General features: G+C 47.2%; 1 protein-coding gene across 1 annotated transcript in view; it reads right to left on the bottom strand.

Moving 5' to 3' along the window:
* LOC147740928 (uncharacterized) overlaps positions 1-21,565 on the bottom strand; it is a 272,292-nt gene extending 250,727 nt beyond the window's left edge. Inside the window, exon 1 of the mRNA XM_086936071.1 lies at positions 21,219-21,565. Within this exon, the coding sequence (XP_086792197.1) occupies positions 21,219-21,283 (65 nt within the window). The 5' untranslated portion in view covers positions 21,284-21,565. The remainder of the gene's footprint in view (positions 1-21,218) is intronic.
* Between the last annotated feature and the right edge of the window lie 1,660 nt (positions 21,566-23,225).

Raw genomic sequence — 23,225 nt, 5'->3', positions numbered from 1 at the left:
TCCACACGGACCACTTTCAACAACAATTCCTACAGCACAGGGCGTTTCTCACCCCAAAACTGTTCGCTATAGGGCACTCACTATACAAAATAACACTCAGCACCTCCATACAACTTGACGGGGCACTTACTACACAATAACTGACACTGTAGGACACTCACCACCCTAGACAACAACATACAATACGGACTAAGTTGAACCACAAATATAGAGCACTCACTACTCTATTCAACTGTACGAGGCACTCACCACCCCAAAACCAACACAATTGGGCACTCACCACCCCAATACAATAGTACGAGCACTCACCACTCCAAAACTGACCATTATTAAGTACTCACCTCCCAGACAAATAACATAGACATTCTTATCCATAAATCAATGACTATTACAAAGTGCGCAAGACACACAGGCACCATCCATGGGCCCTCTCCACTCCAAAACACATTAGCCAAAAATACAAAAGCATCATCACGTTGAATTAATCGGCTACAAATTCATCAACAACCACACACAACCCACGAGATAAACACTCAATGCCCAGCATAGCAATGCCAGAAAATGTTTCGTGCTCCGGTGAGCGATCTCTCACCCGAGGCCACTTTTAAACAGCTGTCTAAATGGCAACTGCAATATCCATGTTGCATTAGTTTAAAAAAAAAAAAATACCTTCATATGCATCCTTTGCCGCATCCATTCAACGCAACATGGTACCCAAAACAACTTCTATATCGCTCTCTGTCCCGGTTCTGGGCACTCTGTACTTGTTCTGGGCTCTCTGTCTTTCTCAGGGCTCTTTGTCCTGGTTCTGGTTATCTGGGCCTCTTTGTCCCTGATTTTGGCCTCTCTTCCCCGGTTCTTGGCCTCTCCTCTCTCTCCCTGTTCTGTCTCGGTTCTTTGCCTCTCTCCCCCTGTTCTTGACTTGTCTGTCCCAGTTCTGTCTGGGTGCTTGGCTTCTCTTTCCAAAGTTCTTCCTTTTGAACTCCTTACATTATTACACTCTCTTGATGTCCCTCCGCAATCGGCGTGCAAATTACTCTTCCCTTTTTAACTTGCAAGAAAACCTGTGATGTTACTGAAAAGCTTCTTTTAATGCCCCCTGGATTCCGTTACGTTCAGCCAAACAAGATCAAATGTCAGTTTCTTCCAAAATGGCGTTACGCATTGCACGCAGTACCGGATGGCTCTCCTCACGCACCGCTGATAACACATGTATCAGCAGTGACTTATGCGTCACTGAAGACTGTCAACATTAGCGCGTGAATCAGTAAGTAGCGCGTGTTGTATTCCTTTTTTTAAATGTCAACTGTTAGGATTTTCTAGTCTCCCAACACCTCCTTGTATCAAACTAAGCAGACTCTCTAAGCACACCCTCTGCTTTTCCACTAATTAATTATACACTCTCTTTGTTGTTCCAATTAATTTCGAACCGCAAATAACGTCAGTGCATCTGCTTTTCCCTTAATAACAAATGTGTTCCTCTCACCGTCAAATAGAAACGGTTGTATCTATTTGCTTTTCACCCTCATGGCATTGTCATTTGCTCCGCTCATATGGCACTGTACACACTCTGTGGCATGTCTTTGCTTTTTATTCTTAAGGCATTTTCAATTGCTCCGTTCATACGGCACTCTTCCCTCAGCCGCTTTTCCACAAATTTTAAACGTGTTGCTTTGCTCATCTACAGAAGCGACTGCAGGTTTTTCTTTGTCACTGTCTCAATCTTTTCCAGCCTGTGATAAATCTCATGCTTTGAAAGCGCGTTGTTTACTTTACAAATGGCAGACTTGTGCTCTCCTTCACGCTTCACCACACACAGTGTGTTTACATAGAATTTGAATGCTCTTCCTTGCTTTTGCGCTCCATTGCATACAACGTGTTTTCCAGGCTTGAGCTGCCTTTCGCCTTCACTGCACACAGAGTGTTTATTTTTTAAATAATTGTCTCGAGCTGCAGTTCGTGCTTCCCTTCACACACTGTTTTTATTTCCTGTCAACAATGCCGTTTAAATGCAATTACCACTGCTTGCACTCCTGAAATTAACTCTGCGCTCTTCTGAAATTGAATAAAGTTCATCCATTATATATATATTCACAGCTTTTCAACACTTGTGCTCAATATTCAGTAATCGCTGCTCTTTGTTCCGCTCAGCTCACAATTGCTGGTCATTGTTCTGCTCTGCTCAAGTGTCATAAACTCCTCCATATAGTGTCACACAGCGCTGCCATTTACTACTATAAGCACATTCACAGCTGCTTACCGGGAGTCTCTTTTCACAACGGTGTCAAACGCCTTGGGCAGCAGGGTGTCCTGATCACTTCGGACACTGGTGGGGTTTTCTTTGCAAGGCGTTTCTCCGTCTGTAAGATGCTCACTTTCTTAAAGCTCCTCCTTTTATTCCTCACAGCTGTAAGTTTCAATGGTTCCAGTTACTCTTGTCTTTGTTGATACCTTGTACCTTTTCCCAAGGCATTTACTTCAAACACAGACTCTTCTCTTTCCCTTGTTCCATCTTACTTCCACATGTTTGCACGCTGTTGGTTCTTTTATGGTTCACCAAACGTCGCCAAAAATGTTATAAACAGAAGTCCATGAGCCGGGAATATAATCAGGTATTCTTTATTCAAGTAAAGTTGTTGAACAAGTTACCAAGATGGAAAGGTAAAACCCCACCAGGAGTGACCTCCTGGCCACTCAGCCTGCCTGCGCCAACTGCCAGTTGACACACAGGCTGAGCCCCCAACATTCCATGATGTCACTGAGGATTCTGGCAGTGACACCATGTGAGGCACAGGGAAAGGAGACATAGATGAATATAACACATACATTCTAAATTAAAATTGTACATCCTAGCATTAAGGGCCAACGGCAAGGTCGCAACCGGTGTCAGATGCCTACTACCAAAATTCTCGCCCTCACGGTGTGAGTGGCGGCCGCGCAGAGGACTGTACCCTCCGTGCCAACTCCAATTTCCCTTGTCTTGTTGGGGGCCCCCATTTCCGCTCGACGCCATCTTAAAGGTCGTCCGAGCACCCGTGTGAGGTATCAGTAGGAAGGACAGCGTGGACTCCCCCCCACCGCACACTCTCTATCACATCCACCGTCGCGGATATCCGGGCCCCGGGAAATTCGTAGGAGGGGCATATAGCCGCCTCCTCCCCTGGAAGGGGACTATGGCCGTCTCCCCTTAGGCGACCCATCCTTAGTGGGTGCCGCCTCCCAGTGGGAGGGGCCAATGGCCGCCTCCCCCCAGGCGCTCCCATCCATAGTGGGTGGCGCCCCCCTCTAGGGACCTTGAAATTACTGCTCACCGATCATGACCTTACCCCCCGACCAAAAATAAATACGACATTTGTTTACCTACTAAGGGAGAAAATATCATCCTGTCTACTTGTATCAATTGTTTACTCCTAAAGAAAAAACAGTACCTACAGACAGAAGTCACATCCTTAAACTAGACATTCATTTTCTTCTATACGGAGGGAAAGAAGATGTTATCAGAGCAAAACTTTATTGCAAAACTAACATTGCCATCAGGGGCGGGTGGGAGGGTCAAAATTGCTCCTTGTTCCGTCGAGGGCTCACGTGCAACGAGTAGGTGCAGCTTCCAAGCACAGGAACAAGAGGACGCTTCTTCGGATTCCCGCTCTCTTTATTCCTCTTCAGGGGTGGCGTGTACCCTCCGCCGGTACGCCTACTGGGCGTGGCCAACGGTGTAGGTGTCTAGGACAACCCCTCTTGAGCGGGAAAAGGCGCGCCCCGGCTACGCCGCTTCGGGCATACCAGCCGAGACACGCCCCCCCGCCCAAAATGGTTTCCCGGGAGGATCGGTGCACCCAACCATACGTTCGGGGGTACCGAGTGGTCGCCCCTTTTCATATGGCCGGGATGCCTGTCACCCCCTCCCAACACAATCCCCAAGGATGGGAAGACGGACGCAGTTCTGAACTTTTGGAAGGCGGGAGGGAATCACCCTCCTGGCCGTATTTATTAAAATATGAAACAAAATTAAAACATTAAATAAAAGTTTCATATCATGTACAATTTTCATTTATTACATTTCGATGAAGACATGTTCATTGGCTAACCTTAACAAATCTCTAATACAAAGGTTTCCTAGCCGAGTCTAACATCCTGCAAATGCATACATTCTAAATTAAAATTGTACATCCTAGCATTAAGGGCCAACGGCAAGGTCGCAACCGGTGTCAGATCCCTACTACCAAAACTCTCGCCCTCACGGTGTGAGTGGCGGCCGCGCAGAGGACTGTACCCTCCGTGCCAACTCTAATTTCCCTTGTCTTGTTGGAGCCCCCATTTCCACTCGACGCCATCTTAAAGGTCGTCCGAGCACCCGTGTGAGGTATCTGTAGGAAGGACAGCGTGGACTCCCCCCCAACCCCACACTCTCTATCACATCCGCCGTCGCGGATATCCGGGCCCCGGGAAATTCGTAGGAGGGGCATATAGCCGCCTCCTCCCCTGGAAGGGGCCTATGGCCGTCTCCCCTTAGGCGACCCATCCTTAGTGGGTGCTGCATCCCAGTGGGAGGGGCCAATGGCCGCCTCCCCCCGGGCGCTCCCATCCATAGTGGGTGGCTGCCCCCTCTAGGGACCTTGAAATTACTGTTCACCGATCATGACCTTACCGCCACAGGCCGGATAGTTGACCGGCTATCCGGCCCCCCCACAAACTCCTCCTAAAGGTCATGCTTCCTCAAACCCCTTAGCCATGTTATGAAGTCTCCTATGAGTAAGACATTCCCCTCCCGGGACAGGTGAACCCCATCATTCAGATACATGTGATCACCCCGAATACATTCATGCGGAATGCTATGCAACTGCGCAGAGCGAAACAATCTACCAATTTTGTTGTTAACCTTCTTCACCGAATGGTTCAGTGCTGACACTGAAAGGCCCCTCCGCCAAACCCTTCTGGGAATCATGTGGGACCAGGCAATCGTGCACCCCGGGATTCTTTTTGCCAACCAGCTAACGGCAGACAAAACTCGCTCGAGTAATATTCGCCTACCGAGTGTCACCAAGTCATTGCCCCCCAGGTGTACTATGATTACAGATGGCGGTGACCTCTGCCGCCCTAAGAGACCCTCAACAAAAGATTCGAACTGGTCAATACAGAGCCCGCCCCTTCCGTGGAAGGCCACTCTGTACCCGTATTCCCCAGCTGAGTGAGTCACGTCACCTGCTTTGAAAACGTCCCCGGCCCGCCTCACGTATGTGTGGCCCACGACCCACACCACTCTCTCCTCAGCAGGTGATCCGTGACCGCTGGTCCCCTGGAGCTGGGTCGACTGCAAATTACGCCCCGCATGATATGCTCGCGAAACTGTAAATCAAACAGAAGACAAGAAGCGTGAGTGCATGTAACTTGACTTCACAACATGTGCAATCGCACATACCTTTTAAAACAATTCGAGGACCATCGTCCTAACTGTTTCACCTCTTCCGCACTCTGACCCCTGGCTGTAGCCTCAGTAGCAGCCCCTATCCTAAAGGAGTGGGTCCCAAAATCGCACGGGTCCATGCCCGCCGCCGCCATTGTCAGTGCTAGCACCCTCTGGAACTGAAACCTCGTCAGTGGGGTGGCATCGATTTGCCTCAGCAAACTCCCCCCCCCATGTATCCGCCCTCAGTGTCAAGTATTCCTCAATGCACCTTATCGGGCACGTGGGGGACCCTCGCATGCGCTGGACAACAACACTGTTTCCCATAGCTCCCTGGTCAGTCTTGGACCTAGCTATCGTGACTACCATCGAATCACCCCTAATTAGGATGTGATCCCTGCACAAGCCTCCCTCCACATCTTTCTTATTCTTTGCGACCAGTTCGCTCACCTGCATAGCCCCATGGAACGCTAATGCGAAAGCTGCCGGGAACAGAACTGCTTCGAATTGGGAGGAGCATGTCGTGACTAGTTTCGCCATGAGTAGGGACAACCTTTCTAAGCCAATCGGGCGCCTCTCGTCTTGCTTACGACCCTCGAGGCGCTGCCAGCCGCGAAGGGCTTTTTTCGCCAAAAAGGAACCTGTTGGGTCTTTGATGCCATGCACCTGCGCCATGAATGAGATGGCCGCCCTGTGTCTATTGGCCGTTGCCGCTGATCGGCCTCCCCTGTGCAGTGCTACCAGGAACCCTAGGAAGGAATCCTCCTGACCCCAGTTCTGATTCCCTGTCGGACCCAAAAATGCACAATAGGAACGAAACGCTCCTTCGTTTGCCTTCCTTGTCCTGGGGGCTAAGCTTGCTGCCACGAGGTCTTGTAATCCGGGGCACCGATTAGCCAGAGTGCTTCGGGGAATGGTGCCGCCGCTAGGTCCGCTATAGGTAGATAACCCCTGAACGCCTGCATATGTGAACGAGAGAGTGCATCAGCCGCATGATTCAGTACACCCGGCACATGTTTCGCCCTGAACTGTACATTCAGTCTCATGCAAAGCAGCACAACTTCCTTCAACAATCTCATGATCCATTTGCAGCGTGCTGTCTGATTGTTAATGCATTCGACAACAGTCATATTATCAGACCAAAATACCACAGAGCGGTCTCTGAACTCGTCCGGCCATGCCATCAGAGCAAAAAAAATAGGGAATAGCTCAAGGAACCCTATGTTACCTGTGAGACCGCTGGTGTGCCACCACGTCGGCCATGTTTGCGCCGACCATCGATTACCAAAGATGGTGCCAAATCCCACGCTCCCCGCCGAGTCAGTCCACAAACCCAGCTCGTTCGAAGACGCTGGCGGCTTGTTCCACACTACTCGACCGTTGAAGTCCGCCAGAAATGCCAACCAAATGCGCATATTCTGGCGAACCTCTGCAGACAGTCTCGTGCGGTGGTGTCCTTCCTTGAGACCAACCATAGCTTGTGCAATAGAGCGTGAAAAAGGGCGGGCCATTGGTATCACTCTCAAGGCAAAGTTAAGCTGACCCACTGCTTGCTGTAACTGGTGCAGGGTCACTTTCTCCTTACTAAGGCACAGTTCCAGGGAAGCCCTAAATTTAGCTACCTTTCCCACTGGCAAACGGAAACATCCCTCCACAGAATCGAGCTCAATTCCCAGAAACTCCAGTGAAGTAGATGGTCCAACCGTCTTACCTGGTGCCAATGGCACTCCAAACTCCCTCATGAGGATGCAAAAGTCCTGTAGCGCCTGCGCACATTTCGTGTCGCCGGCTGCTCCCAAGAACAGAAAGTCATCTAGGTAATGCATAACATGCCTATGCCCTGTGGCCTCGGTGAATGCCCACTCTAAAAAACAGCTGAATTTTTTGAAATAAGCACAAGAGATGGAGCAACCCATCGGCATGCATTTATCCATGTAGTAACGTCCTTGGAACGCAAAACCTAGCAGACGCTGATCCTGTGGGTGTACCGGGAGCAACCGGAACGCCGACTCGATATCTGATTTCGCCATCAGCGCTCCGGGGCCCAGGCGATTCAACATGGTGACGGCATCATCGAAGGATGCGTACCGCACCGAACAGATTCCTTGGTCAATCGCATCGTTCACTGAGAAACCCCTTGGAGCCGACAGATTATGGATCAGCCTAAATTCCCCCAGGTCTTTTTTGGGGACCACCCCTAATGGGGAACAGATGAAATTCGCTACTGGCGGGTGCTGAAATGGGCCAGCGACTCGGCCTAGGGTCACCTCTTTAGCGATTTTTCTCTCCACCACACCTGGATTATGCTGTGCCGAAAGCTGGTTTCTACAAAAAGGTTCCCCACGAAAATCCCCCGCCGGGATGTGGAAGCCATATAAGAATCCCTTCCTCAACACCCCAGCGGAGACATAATCAGGGTATTTGTTTAGCCAGGGAGTCATAGCCATGATATCAACGGGGGTAGGCAATTGTACACAACGATCCCCCTCATTCTTGTTTGGACCCTCCTCTACCTCCCGACCCGCTATTTTTTGACCTGCATGAACTCTACGGGTGCGAGGAATTCCCACAACCCGCACACGCATGTTTGAACTTACATGCCCCTTGCGGTCTGGTACAGTTGCCTCTATTGAAGCCCCAACAGACCCCCCGCTTTCCACCATTCCCGCCGGTTCTTGGCTGGTGATCGCCACCGGCGCCTGCTCAAAAGGGCACCGCGGGCTGCTGGCGGGAAAACCCTGACCCATTCCCACCTGGCGAGGACGTCCTCACCGCACCAGGCAGGAGCTGCTTCTGCCAAGAAATCGAGTCGAGGCAATCCCATGTCAGAGAGGAATCATACTCTTTCGCTTTACGGAATTTCATGTCGTAACCCATCCATTCATTCCCCTCATATGTTTCATAAAAATACATTATACGTGCCTGATAACAAGACAATTCGGGCAATACCTCGGGCTTACGCTCGCCAATAATCGCAGTAAACATTGCAAAGGCCTTGGCACAATTTGTTATCGTCTCATCCACCCTGAATCCCGCCATTTTGGCTCGCCAGACACTCGGGTGCCACAAATCTTTCTGTGTCTTAGCATACTCCATCTCACGATGGTCAGTCAACAACGAAAACATATTAACTTACTTGTCTGCCCATATCAATTCTTTCGTGGCCAACGGGATATGTTGAACCACTCTCTCCCGTCTTGAGGGCAATGAGCCCTCCCCCGCCACTGGCAAAGCGAGCTTACCCGGTTCGGTCGTTGTTCCCGCCGTTTTCTCGATGCCAGCTGCCGGTCCTTCCGGGGTCACCTGTGGGGAGACAAGAGGGAGATTCGCCTTCGCAGCATCTCGCGACTGCCGCAACTACTGGATTAGTAACTTGGCCTCTTCGGCCGTGTCTCCGGGCGCCATAGCACCCCCTGCCTTTTTGTTGAGCCATGCGGCCAACTGGGTGGCCAATTCGGGAGGCATGTCCTCGTCGTTGGCGGGCGTAATCACAACTGGAATCGGTTGACCCGCGTCTGGGGTTGGTACCGGGCCATCGGCTGGTATGGCAGGGAGAACTGGAGGAACCTATGGGACAGGAACCTCCCCTGCCCCCGCCCTCCTTTTGACCCGCTTTCCTCTACCCTCGGGGACGACTCCCGGCAATGCCGGGCCTATTACCTTTTTCGGGTTACCCGGCTTGTTCATTGCAGCCAGTTGTTTCTTGATGCCCGCCATATCCCGACCAAGCGCTGGGACTTGTCCAATGCTTCGTTCCATTCTCGCCATTCTGTTCACCAACATGCGAAGCACTTTGTCTGCCTCGGAACCCTTTCCTGCCTTCTTGCCAGACATCGTTTTGATTATCCGCTCTGAGTCGATCAACACGGTCCTGGATCCTTCGCCTCGAAGTCACTGAAAGAGAAACACAAGAATTACAAGTTCTCAAAATTGCTCCTTGTTCCGTCGAGGGCTCACGTGCAACGAGTGGGTGCAGCTTCCAAGCACAGGAACAAGAGGACGCTTCTTCGGATTCCCGCTCTCTTTATTCCTCTTCAGGGAGGGCGTATACCCTCCGCCGGTACGCCTACTGGGCGTGGCCAATGGTGTAGGTGTCTAGGACAACCCCTCTTGGGGGGGAAAAGGCGCGCCCCGGCTACGCCGCTTCGGGCATACCAGCCGAGACACGCCCCCGCCCAAAATGGTTTCTCGGGAGGATCGGTGCACCCAACCATACGTTCGGGGGGACCGAGTGGTCGTCTCTTTCCATTCTTTGGCTCTGGTGCTGGATGTGTGTGGTGTTTATGAGCCTCATCTCAGAACCTCTGTGGCGTAAAACGTCTGGAAATAGATGGAATTGTTCTTTGAACAGGAAAGATTTGAGAAGTAAAACATTACGATGGTATATTGTTTTATTATGTGTTTGCTACAACAAGTTTTTAAAGAGCTAAGTATTAAAGACTAATGAGAAACTACCAAGAAGGAAACACGAAAGTCCGTAATGAGTTGGTAAACAATAAATATCCAGTCTATTTGTGTATAAAAAGAAGAAGTTGCATTTAGTAATTGGGGGTCAAGCAAGACAAGCATTTGTAAATATATTAGGTTTTGCTTATGGGATTAATAATAAGAGGTGTTGGAGCAGTAAACGAGTGCAGGGAAAGTGGTGTAGAGCTCTCTGTATAGGGTGAGTAGTGCATGAATGAAGGTTGGTAAGTGTCTGAGTGCAAAGTAAAAGTGCTGCAATGCATGGCGATTGATGTATGTTCAGTGCAGACTGAGAATTGTGTAAGGGTACAGAGTGAGAAATGTCAATTTGAGTTTAAGGTGAGAGGTGTGGGTGAAGAGTGAGAGGAATGTGAGGAATGTGAGTTCTGGGTCAGAGACACGTCAATGGTGTGTGTGTGAAGTAAGCATTGTGTGAGTGGTGGGTGAGCAGTATGTGACTGTCAGCGCAATGTCAGGGTGACTGTTCAGAGTAAATGTTGGGTGAGTGTGCAGAGTGAGAGGTTTCTGAGAGTAGGAGAAAGGTATGTAAATGTTGTGTTTTATAATACGGAAAGATTACCTATTTCAATAAGATCTAATTCAAACAATGCACAATTGTGTCCTCTAATTCACCCTATCCGGGAACACCTGCTTGTTGTCATGCACTGATTCAGGGCCTCATTTATGAGGCCTTGCTTCACGATGAAGCTGTGGTGCGCTGCATAAAACATGTGCCATGTTGAGCCCTATTTACAAAATGATGCACCTAGGTAGATGCATCACTTTGTGGACCCCTGCGCCACATTATGCCTGTGATTATTGGAAGAAATATGGTTTATGCTGAGAAAAGTTTCTGCATTGCCGCTGTGCAGCAGCAGGGGCACAAATGTTGCCCCTTTGGAAGTATCACATTGAATTTCTGTGACAAGGGACGGTCACGGCGCTGTTAAGAACGCATTTATACATATACACAGTTAAAATGTGATCATCAGAGAAGGGAAGGTGTGCACTTACTAAATATAACTCTCTTGCTTTGCAAATTTGTCTTGAAAGTGAGTTGCACCCCAGTGTTCATTTAAATGTTTAAAAATAAACTTCTGAAGGATTGTCACACGGGAGACAGCATCATAACCTTTGAACTCGAGCAGACTGCTGAGAACATGATTCACTTTGGACTGCATACACGATCTGATCGAAGAAGAGACTTATCAGTGGGAGATTCTTTAAAGGGAAATGCATTTCTTTTTATCATTGTTTCATATACCATTACACTTTTGGTGTGCATGTTTTTTATACATTTAACACACTTTTGCAAGCTGCGAGTATTTTTAAATATGCGGTGTTTAATTTTCATTCAGTTATTTTGACGAGGATTCTGGGATGGAGTTATTTTCAGTTTAGTTCACTGGTTTCAATTACTGTTGAAGTGGGTTATGGGAGTGTAAGTTTTGCTCGGCCGATCATTGTGAAGGCAAGAGGCCACGGGTTTGGAGCTAATTAAGGATGATTTAGCACACATGTGCGTGTGGGATTTAAAGGAGAGCATTATTGACGGTGGGTTTGATCACTTTTGCTACACATGCAAGAAGACATGTATATCTGAAGCCACTGGGATTGGCAGCAAGGTAAAGGGAATTACATTGAACGTTGAAAAATGTTAGAACAACATGGGGAAAGGGGAGAGCATTTGAATGATATTGTGTCTTTTTTCTGTAATGAGTTCTGGGCGAGCAAACAGGATGTATTAGCATGAAAAGCTTTGGACTTTATGTTTTAGAGCATTGGGGTTAAAGTGTGGATTTTACAGCATTTTGTTTCACGCTAAGGCATTAATGGGGAATGTAGTAGAGGGTGGGTTAGGTTAATTGGACTTTCATGATGAGGTTTTGTTCATATTATTTTATTTTCAGTTAGATTATAATTTGCGCTTCAGTCTGATTATTATACATCTCTTTTTGATTAATTACAGTGCCCCTGAGGAAGAATTTGGAAGAGTTCGAAATGCATTGGGCTTTTACTGTGCTGACTCGAAGGAATGTTTAAAGCACGTATCATTGTTTAAGCATGTTTGGCGACACATGATATCTGAAAATGCAGAATAAACATTCTAGCACCATCTGGCTGTCTCCGGAGTGACTTGATAAACTGGGATTACTTAGATTACCATGTGGGTTCACTATGGATTAAGATTGATTATTGGAAGAAATATGGTTTTTGCTGAGAAAAGTTTCCGCATTGCCGCTGTGCAGCAGCAGGGGCACAAATGTTGCCCCTTTGGAAGTATCCAGGTAAAATGTATGCAGGGTGGGTGACCCAAGAAAGGGTCGTAGAAGTGACACAGTGAAATCTATTAGTTTTCACTGAGCCACTTGTAGGACGCAGGCGTCCTACAAGGTGTTACTGACGCAGGCATATTTAACATGGGACTTGCCCATGTTTAGTGACCCATTGCTGGAGTTGTGTCATCATTGGTGTCGCAAGGAGGGCGCACTGAGAAGTGACACATCGCTGTTTTCATGCAGCGATGCGTCACTTCTCATAAATAATACCCTCAATGATTCCTCCAATGGGAGTGAACCAGCTAGCTTTCTTTGAGTGCTGTTTGTCGGGTGCCTTCTTCAGGGGTGCCACATTGTCGCTCACTTGGAGATCCATTGATGAACGTTGCATGCTGAGGTGTTGGTGTCTGCTAATGTTGGCAGTACAGTACTGCTGAGGAAGGCAGTGAGGTCTTCTTTGGTGGCCTTGAACCAGCTATGACGGGGGCAGTGAGGGTGGTGGTGCACCGTGGGAGTAGTGAAGGTGAAGTGCACGCAGTGGTAGTCGGTCCAGAGGAGTTCAGTGGTGTGGCTGTAGTTGATGTTTCTGCTGGTGGAGAAGACGGGGTCGAGCATGTGGCCAGCTGCTTGGGTAGAAGTGGTAACTAGCTGCTTGAGTACTATGCTAGCTAGGTTCTCCAAAAAGGATGCAGTGTTCTGGTCACTTTGGTTGTCCAGGTGGAAGTTGAGGTTGCGGAGCAGGATGTAATCAATGGATGCAAGAGCCTGAGGTGCAATGAGGTCTACGATGGCGTTGGTGAAGGGTGAGTGGGCAGGATACCTGTAGACAAGGGAGCCATGGAGGGTGATGTTGGGGGTAGTCAGGATCTGGAAATGGAGGTGTTCCATGGATGGTGTTGAGTCGCTCGAGTAAATGGTTGGGAGAAGGATGTTCTTATGGACGATGGCGACCTCCTGGTCAGTTGATGCAGTCCTTGCTGATGGTTTTGTAGCCATTGGGGATGGCAGTGGCAATGTATGGACCAGTGCTGGGGTTGGTCCAGGTTTCTGTGAGGAAGGCAATGTCATGAGAGGTGGCATCAAAGAGGTCTTAGATTTCTGTAGCGGACTTGTGGAGGGAGCATATGTTGAGGGAGATGCAGCTGAACCGGTCGGGTGCACTGTTGGTCAGCTGGACACAAGAGGAGCTGGGTTGTGGTGTGGGCGAGGGTTTAGCTGCAGTTCTGGCAGGAGAAGGGTCCTTGGGTGATGGAAGGTGATGTAAGGTAGCAGGCGGTGTGATGTCCTGTGTTTAGAGTGAGTAAGGTGCAGGCCTCGTATCAGTGGAGGGTCTGAGAACCAGGGTCTGTGGCACTAGGCACAGTCCAGGTGCAGACGGGCCCAGATGGGCGTGCCTTTGACGCGTCAGCAGAGCAGCCACAAAGCAGCTGCCATTAAGTAGTGTGTGGGGGCATGACATCTGGGAGGCGGTAAACGCGAGGAGGGAGAAAAGGTCACAGGAGGGGTGGGGCTATGGGGGATCACTGCGGCAAGGGCGGCAAAGCAAAAGAGCGAGGGAAAAGAAAAAAGTGCAAAGGAACCGAAAAAAGGCAAAAGGAGTAAAAGGCAGGAAGAGAAAAAATGCAGAAGCAGAAAGAGGCTGTAGAAGCAGAAAAGCAGAGAGAAAGAGAAGGGCAGCCTAGCATCAGAGCAGTGACGCTCTGTCCCTGGACCACCAGGGCCTCCAACTCCTTACCAGAAGGTCAGCAGCAGAAACAGGGGCAGCAGCAGCTGCAGATGGAGCTGCTCAGGGAAGGGAGCCGTCCACTAGAAAGGTCAGTGTGGTTATCTGTGTGATGTAAAATGCTCTGACAACCTACACTGGCATTAGAGGTGCTATAAAACAAGTAAACAACATGTGAGAGAGGGGCTATGGAGAGATGAGAGGCACTGTTGGAGCGTGACAGTGAAGGAATCATTGGGATATCCTGGTGTGCTGTAAGGTCATCATTTACTATGCCTTAGAAGCTAACACAGTTGAATATGTAATGAAAAATTCATGGTAGAATGCACCATTTTTAGGTCTCGCGACCTATCAATGCGCGCATGCACATTGAGCGGAGCGAGAATTCAAGTGCTCAAACTGCTCATCAAACCAAGGGCTTTTTCGTGCGGTTTTCTTGGAGTTCACGTGGCCACAGGCACGCGCTTTTGGCCCCTCCCCAGCCAGCTTTCCCCAGGCCGTAGCAGCACTCCTCCCACACCTTTGAAGTTAAGCTTAGCTTCACTTCAAAGGCCCCTGCTGCTTCACACCCTCATCGCCGCTCTCCCCGCTTGGCCCCCTCCCCTGCCTGCCGTGTCGCATTTCTCCTCCCCCCTCCCCTTCTCTGCCTTCCCTCCATCTTGTTACATTTAAGTGTCTAGCCTTGATAATATATCCTTGACTTTACCCAGCCCTTCTGGACTCTCAAATTTTCATTTGACTTACTCGGGCAAACCTTACAGGCCTTCCATAGTTTGGAATGTGACTGACTCTGTCCAGCCCTGTAGAACGGTGTTTGCCCGGCCCTTCTGGCCTTTCAAAGCACGTCGAAAAATCTCCAAATCTGCCCAGAAACTTCAGCCCGACAGATGACTGATTCTGCCCATCCTTACCGTCCCTTCGCTAGCTTGACATTCGCCAGATCTACCCAGTCCTGCTAGCCATTCAGAGCTGAACATGTGATTGACTCTGCCCATCTCTTCTGGCCTTCCATAGTTTGCTGTGCACCTGACCTGACCTCCCTTACCTGCCTTTCAGAAGCATGTCGAAAAGCCTTTAGATTCCATCAGGTCTGATCGCATCAGCACCTCTGCAGAAATATAGTGCCCACCTGCTTCTAGCGCTTCTTCTCCAAGCGCGTGCTTTAATCTCCTGTTTGACCACCTTCTTGCCGAATGTCTCGTGCACGTGTGGTGGAATGAAGCTCACCACGGTGTGAGTTCACATTTCACTGAAACCCCAGGAGTTCCCGGCAGTGACACCGCTCTGACCTTCTTCTGTCCTCTCACACAGCTGTGGAGCTGCAGATACGAGGTAGAGCACAGAGGCACGGTCACAGCTCGGAGGGGTAATGCGCCTCCTGCAGCGCACTGGACGTCATCTTCAAAAAAGGAGTTCAAACTCGTTGGACTCACTCAGCCTTTCATGCTTTCCAGGTCGATTACAGGAGTATCACTAGTTAGGCAACAATGGCACTGACAAGTCAAGCGCCTAGAAACATTGAGATGTTAATTAATGCCGTGTTCGACTATTGCATAATAAACTACATACAAGGATTCTGGTTTCTTCTCTTTGATATTCTGAGGGAGCCGGACAGCCCCCCTTGCATGAGGAAAGACTGTTGTGCTTCGGGGACCCCTGACATCAGTGGAAAACTGTTTATTTAGAAGGCAACATTTTGTGAGTTGTTTTCACTTTTGCTGGTTTTACCTTGGTGAGTGCATTCTTGAAGCCCTCTGACGAGGGTTTGGCTGGCAGCACCTGATAAACTCTAGCCATGGGGAAAGCGATTGGAATATTACTTTTTCTGTGCGAGCTGGGACCAGCATTTGCCGATCATGGTGAGTAAATGGTTAATCAAAGTGCGTTCACTCTGTAAAGACATTACCACGCAAGCCGTATGGTTGGTACATGGAGCGTGCGTAAGTGTGAGTGGGTATGGTAGTACTAAGTGCTTTAAATGGGCAGGTGCTGCTCGGTACGGAGTACCACACTTTTTTCTATTTTGAGAGGGAGAGTACCGGCATTTCTCAAGACCGACATAATACTTTTAATTAGAGACTACCGTCACTTCTCAGGAACAAGCAGTACCTGCAATTCTATATTTCCATTTCACGGAGTACTGGCACTTTGAACCATCCGTAAGTCTATCCTCACCAGGCACTGGTATGCCACTGGTGATGCCATTGTGCAAACTGTGAAAGTGCAAGTGTCCCGTTTCGCCTCTCCATTGTATGAGGCTTCTAGATGAAATGTGTGCCTTTTGCTCAAAAAGTGACTACTACAGAGTAGCCTCCATCTTTATTTTGCATAACACACCTACAAGTGCAGATGTCGCAGTGAACGTCCTCCACCCGCTTTTTCGGGATCTATGACACCCCCACAACCCTCTACCCATCCATGCGTTGTGTATTGATATACGGCTTGTGGTGCACTGGTACATTAGGCCAGGATCTTAATGGGTGGATGAAAAGCGTGTACAACTTGGGTATTGCGTGTTTAAGTGCTTGTGGACTGGCTCAATAGATGCTGATGACAAGCCATTGACAATGTAGCTCAGGTTCACTGAGGGAGCAGGGCGCTGAGCAGTCACACTGATCCTGCTAGAGTGATGTGAGTGAGGTCTGGGTGTGTGAGGTGCACATAGCATAATATGGAAAAATTGCTCAGCGAGTGATTGTGCCTGCAGATGAGAGCTGTGCACAACCTATGAGCCATAGCGATTTATAAAGAGGCTAAACTCGATTTCTTTCTTCAGACGTTGATAAATAAGTATCTCTGGGAAAGCATACACACATTTGCCTAGAACGGTGCAAAGATAGAATTGCAGTCGCTGATGAATGTTTATTATTCCATTGTTGAAACCTCTGAACTTCTCAAGTTCGACCTGCTCTTCTGTTTTTTTTTAACAGCTTTTATCTGATGAACATATGATTTGTAAAGTCGTACATATTTATTAAAAGTGCTGAGAGATTGAAATATACTTGGATTCATTCCTTTTGTGATATATGATTTTAGACCATTCCCACAAGTGTGACCCACTTTTCTGTCTTCACACTTTTATCTGATGAGCTTGTTATTTTAATGTAGTGTGTTTTAGGTCTTGCGCCTAGCGCGATACATTGCACAGCAGTAATCGTGCAGCGAGAGTCCACCACACCCACACCACACACACACACACCAGACACACACACACACACCACACACCACACAAACCACACACACACACACGCCAGACACACAACCACACACACACACACACACAACCACACACACATAAATACACACAACCACACCTAACCACACACACAAACACACAAATAAACACACACACAACCACACAAATACACACGGCCACACCAAACCGCAAATCCACACAACCACACACACAACCCCACTCACACACACAACCCCACACACACACACACACACACACAACCACACACACACACAACCACACACACAAACGCACGCAGACACACGCACGCAGACACACGCACGCAGACACACGCACACAGATGCACGCACGCAGACACAAGCACGCAGACACACATACCCACAATCCCTCACACACACACACACACCCACAATCCCTCACACACACAATCCCTCACACACACACACAACCAAACGACACACACAACCACATGCACAATCACACAGCATCAGTGCACAATTTCTACTGGCACACACACCACCAGCCATCAGTGCACACATCAATTGTTAACGCATCCACAATCACTATTGTAGCAATCGCAGTTTGGTGCACTTTACTTTTAAACATATTCATTTAAAGCGCAGCATAGCACCATTGCTACAAAAATACACATTTTGTTGGCCTACAATTTATAGACTTGTTGAAATTGGTGTTGCAATATTTAGCAATGCCATTAGCTCAAACTTAATTAATGCGAGACCTATTGCATTGTAGATTGCTGCTGGACTGCGTTCCCGGAAGTAGAGAGGAAGTAGGCTCAGCCCACGACCCCTCCTGTTAGAAATCACATACTTTTCATTCTTTTCCGTCAACGTCCTTTTACGGAAAGAAAGAAGTCCAAGGCAAATTCCAGGAGTGTCTGCAGACAACTCATTTATAATCCCTCAAATGACTGTATGTGCAATCTCCATGTGATGCAGGGATGAACAATATGGCTGACAGTGGTGCTTAGTTTTCCCCTACATCGTGAACTTTCTGTGACCGAGTGTGTAGAGTGGGGCTAAACCACCCTAAGAGAAGGGGGTGTCGAATTCATGATTTAAAATGTCATTTGTAAATCAGTGGTGAGAGGTGCTGCAGCATGGACACTACCTCCCAGTTCGAGGTCCTGGTAGTTAAGTTATATGCTGTTTCAAATTAGCACATGAGCCCCAGCTCTCCCAGGCGGACAATTTGTGTGGCCTTGTGCCGATCACTATATGTCTCCCTGTCCCAGCCAGACCATCTCTCAAAAACTGATGGAGCCCAATGTGATTCAGTTCCCCGTGTGCACCACACCATACATTTCCTTCATTGTTATGGTGGATGGGCCCAATTCACAAAAGTAAACTGAGACAAAAGTAACTTTTACTACTCGTAAATGCCCTTTGTGAATACCAAAAGTTGAACTTTACGACTTTCGATATTCACAAAGGTCATTTATTAGTAGTAAATGCGCTTTGTGAATACCGAAAGTCGTAAAGTTAGACTTTCGTCGTATTTTACTTTTGTGAATCGGGACTGATGTGTTTCGTGTACGCCATAAACCGAATTGCCTATTTGATCTTGAATAAAAGCTTCTGTTGGGATTGCGGACCATGGCACAGTGGTAGCAAGACTTGGCATAAGGTGGGCATTCCTACTCACTACCCAACTCTTGTGTGTGGATAGCCTTAACTTAATGGAAGTCATTCTTGGCTTACTGGTGGAGCTCACTCCTGGTAGTGCTCTGTGCTTGGCATAAGTATGGTAATTGCCCAACACACTGAAGGCAGTCCTTGCATCATGGTGCCCATCCATGGTGTTGCTGGCCCTGGCAGAACGCTAATAATGTGTTGCAAAAGGTGGACATTTATGTCCACTTGCCACCCTTGCAAGAGTGTTGGGCCTGGAATAATGGTGGCAAAGCCTGCGGTACCATGTGCAACTACGGTGTCAGTTCCAGCAAAAACGCAAGCAGTGTTATAAAGGCGGTAATTTGAGGCCTAAATTGAGAACTTTGATGGTGCCAATTCTAATTATTATGATAATCCTGCCATAATTATGGTAATTATTGTCATATTTTGGGAATCTGTGGCCTCAGATTGTGATACTTGGGCATATAATACAAAATGTACCCGTGTGTGGCTGTGGTACATGTAGATGCTTGATGAAAATGATAAACTGATGTGTGTAACTGACAAAGCTATTAATTTTGCTATTTTCAAAACCAACACATACATTAAAAAAGTGTCATTTACAATACCAATCGCTCAAACTTTCCTAATGGGAAAAGTTAAAAGTATGGGCATTGTAAATCACAAAACAAAAAAATAAAATGTAATTTAGAAAACCAATAACTCAAACTTTCCTACTGCGAGACCTATTGGCAAAGCCAGTGCTTGTTGCATTCGTTCCCAAATTTTCTTGGGAAATGAACTCCTCTAAGGCCCCTTGTAGTGGTCTGGTTCACTCGCTGCGCTTCCTCGCTATGCACCATATAGGGGCTGGTCTGAAAAAAATTACAGGGTTCCCAGTTTAAGTTACCAACCCGGCCAGTCAGGGTCGGAATGGGTTATGGGGTAATCTGGCAGTGTGAGAAGGGCTGGTCTGACTGCTAAGTGTATGGGGCAGTTAGTGGGTTTGATTTATGGTCCTGTGGGTCGGTTTTTACTGTTGATTTGCCTAATATTGCCACAAACATTGCCTGTAACTGGAACAAATGCATGCAGATTCCAAATAGTTGCATAATTGCTTTATAAGTTCAAATATTGACCCTACCTTTTTTACATATATTTCTCATTTATGAGGCTCACTTTTATATTTGGGCCCACATGCATCATTGTGTCATTTTGCATTTCTTAATTTGCGAAAAATAAGGAATCGCAAATTAAGAAGTGCAAAATGCTATGCATCATTTTTTTCGGTATTTCTTTGTGATTCGGTAAAAATCGCAATTTTTACCGAATCCCAAAGAAATACCGAATTCTTAAGTTAATTTTCGCAATTCCCATTGATTCCAATGGGCCAAAAGGCCCATAGGAGTCAATGCAAATTGCGAGTGGCACTTAGAAAATTTCATGGGTGCAGGGGGGGTCCAAAGGACCCCCCCATGCACCCCTGAAATTTATTTTTCGCATCATGTTGCACACACACATGTCCTAAGGACATGTGTGTCCGTAACATGAATGTTGAAAAAAAAGCATTTTCAACATTTTAAACACTTTTTCCAAATTTACCGAGTGGTTCAACCACTCGGTAAATTTGGCACCCTATTTGCGAATTTTCACTTTTTAAAATAATGATGCATTGCTTTTAAGAAATCGCACATCTGCGACTTCTTAAAAGCACCCGCAATTTTAGAATTCGCAAACATGTTACGAATTCTAAAATTGCTTCATGCATCCCAAAAAGCACTTTTGCATTCGCAAACGGCCGATTTTAAGGAATCGCACCGTTTGCGAATGAAAAAGTGCTTGATGCATGTGGGCCTTGGTGTCCGGGCGTATTTTCTGTCCAGTCCAAATTCCAGTTACATTTATTTGGCCACGCCCTTTTTCAGACAACCTGACCTTCATCTGAGTTGAAGCACCGGCTGCAGATGAGTTCCATTGGACACAATGTAGCAAAGCAACAGTCGAAGGATAACTATGCAAAAAACCCATTGTACAGTACAGTAAATATAGAGGCGGCAACTGTATTGCAGACTGTGAGGCGAAAAAACCTGGGTTAATTTCCCACCGTCCACCATTGGCCAAATCATGCACTCATTGGTCAACAGCTTTGCATCAGAGCCACTCATTGCCCTTAACTGGCTGCTTTTGGAAGTCCCTACGACAACAGCCCAGAGGCAGCCCTGCAGAGAAACAGAGAACTTATTTTCTAATTTCAAGAGGAATTTGGATATTTTTAAATGTCGTCTATGAGCGTTTTAGTGGATAGGTCCGTGGCTCGGCTCGTGTCTCTTAGGGTCGGGAACACCTCTGGCTCGGCTCTGGCTCGTGTCCTCTCATGCATTCAGTTCTGTGCCCTGCTATAGGTCCCAAGATGGAGAACGGACGAGCACCATTCCATCTCCGTGATCTAACCTCCCTCCCAGGCGCTGCCAATTGGCGGGGTAGTAGGGAAAAGTCACTTGGAGGTCACACTCACCACAGTCCGGCCAGCAGCAGGATCCAGATGGCCCTTCCTGAAGGTGACAGCCTGCACACGTCCATAGCGCTGTGATCTGGTGTTGTGTGTGTTTCTCTCTCCCCCCCTGGGCGCGCGCTTCCTCGTTCCTCTGAGTCAACGAGCTGCGTGTTCACAAACGTGTGCGCGTGTGCGTGCCTCTGGGTATCATGTCTGTCTCTCCATCTGCGCGTGTTCTCTAGCTTCTGTCTGTGGTGTGACTTTGGTCTTTAGTCAGTCTGCGTTTACGTATTATCCTACTTCTTCCTGTTACATTGACAGTCAGTCCTCCACGCTATGTGACCTCTTTGTTATGCTCTTTTTCTGTCACGTCTCTCTTCCTCTAGGTATTTTTCCCATCAGCCTCTCTGACTGTGCATTCAATTAATGGCGTTGCATTCTTTTCGAATCCTAACTCTGAAGACGTTGTTCCCTGCCAGCATGAAGCAGCTGAAGGGCTCGATGACGAAGATGCTATTCTTGCTTCTTCTGGTAAATTGATGGCGGTTCCTGCAGAGTGACATTCCGTTCACAAATGTTGGAAATACCCTCCCTTTCTCGACAAGGGCGCACTGCCTTGAGAGTTATCTTTGTAACAGGTATTTTTTTCAGGAAGTTCCAAGAATAGAAAATCCAAGACACAATGGTGTTTATATTTTTATACATCATTAACAGTGTGAAACAGATATTTAAACACATAAAATACAACTTACATTCTGCTATAATGTGCTTTTTGTTCAAAAGGAAATTCTTATGATGTGTAGAAATGCGTATTTCGAATCTACGTAAACTACGTCGAATCTCGATAAAATCGCCATCTTGTTCAACATGGAGGTCATCTTTGGTCACTCATTCAATGCTTCCAACTACCTCCACCCGCCAAACAAACACATAATCTTCCCACAGGCTCCACAGAGCACAGCCACTATTTAATGTTTTTTTATACTTATTATTATTGTTCTGTTCACAAAGATCTTTATTTAGTTTAGTTCTTGTTACATGTTGCAAAATCTTCCACGTGTTCACTTGAGGCCCATTCAATTCAATTCAATTCAAAAATCTTTATTCGATTGTAGATTTTACAATCATAAAAGTACAATTTTTAAATACGCATTTAAAAACATTACAAACAATTCATTTCATATGGCAAATAATGACATGATATACAGTACGAAGGAAATGGTGGTACATCAGACACTGTGAGCATGGGCAGTATTTGGTTAAAAGTATAAATAACTGTATTCTTAAAAAAGTACCTAAAACATTGCAGCGTAATTAGCCATCCATACTTTTCCTAAAACAGATGGCCTTTTTTAAAAAGTTACAGACAAATAATGTACATTCACTGTTCAGTAGTTGTAAATAGTAAAGTGCAGGCTTAATTTGTGCAAAACTCAATTTTTTAAGGCACGGTTTAAGATATAATTTCCGTGGGATGGAATAATAGGGGCAGATAAAAAGAAAGTGTGCCATATCTTGAGGAGACTTTCCGTCGCAGCCACAAGCTGGCAACACTTCACCCCGTTGAGCCCCACTTGGTACTGCCAGTAGAAGATGGTATAGATCAAAACGGAACCTTATTAGCAGAAACCGTTCATAACTAGTCATGGGCCATGTCAGGTAAGGTTCCATTTGTGGACATGTTTTTAATAGTAAGTGTTTCCTTACACTGGCCTTCTGTATCTCAACCTCTTCTCTGTCAGTACATCTTAACAATAGTATAGCGTTCTTGACAGAGATAACATCAGATTTTATAATTGAGTTTGGAGCGTGAAACAGGTCCGGCCGACCAATTGCCGTTAAGCAATCCTTTATATACTTCACCCATGGTACTTTGAACCTCCCGTCTAGCTGTAAGGCTTCTTTAAATAGGGCATGTGTTAGTGGAATGTCAGTGTTAAGCCAACAATTCAGCCAGCACAAAACAGGACTTACTGCTATTCTATCGCTTAAATAGGGAATCCCCAACTCCTCGTGTACAGAATAGTT

This window comes from Lissotriton vulgaris, chromosome 1_1 (genome assembly GCF_964263255.1).
Source record: "Lissotriton vulgaris chromosome 1_1, aLisVul1.2, whole genome shotgun sequence".
NCBI lineage: Eukaryota > Metazoa > Chordata > Amphibia > Caudata > Salamandridae > Lissotriton > Lissotriton vulgaris.
This window is presented reverse-complemented; position numbering and strand designations above follow the sequence as displayed.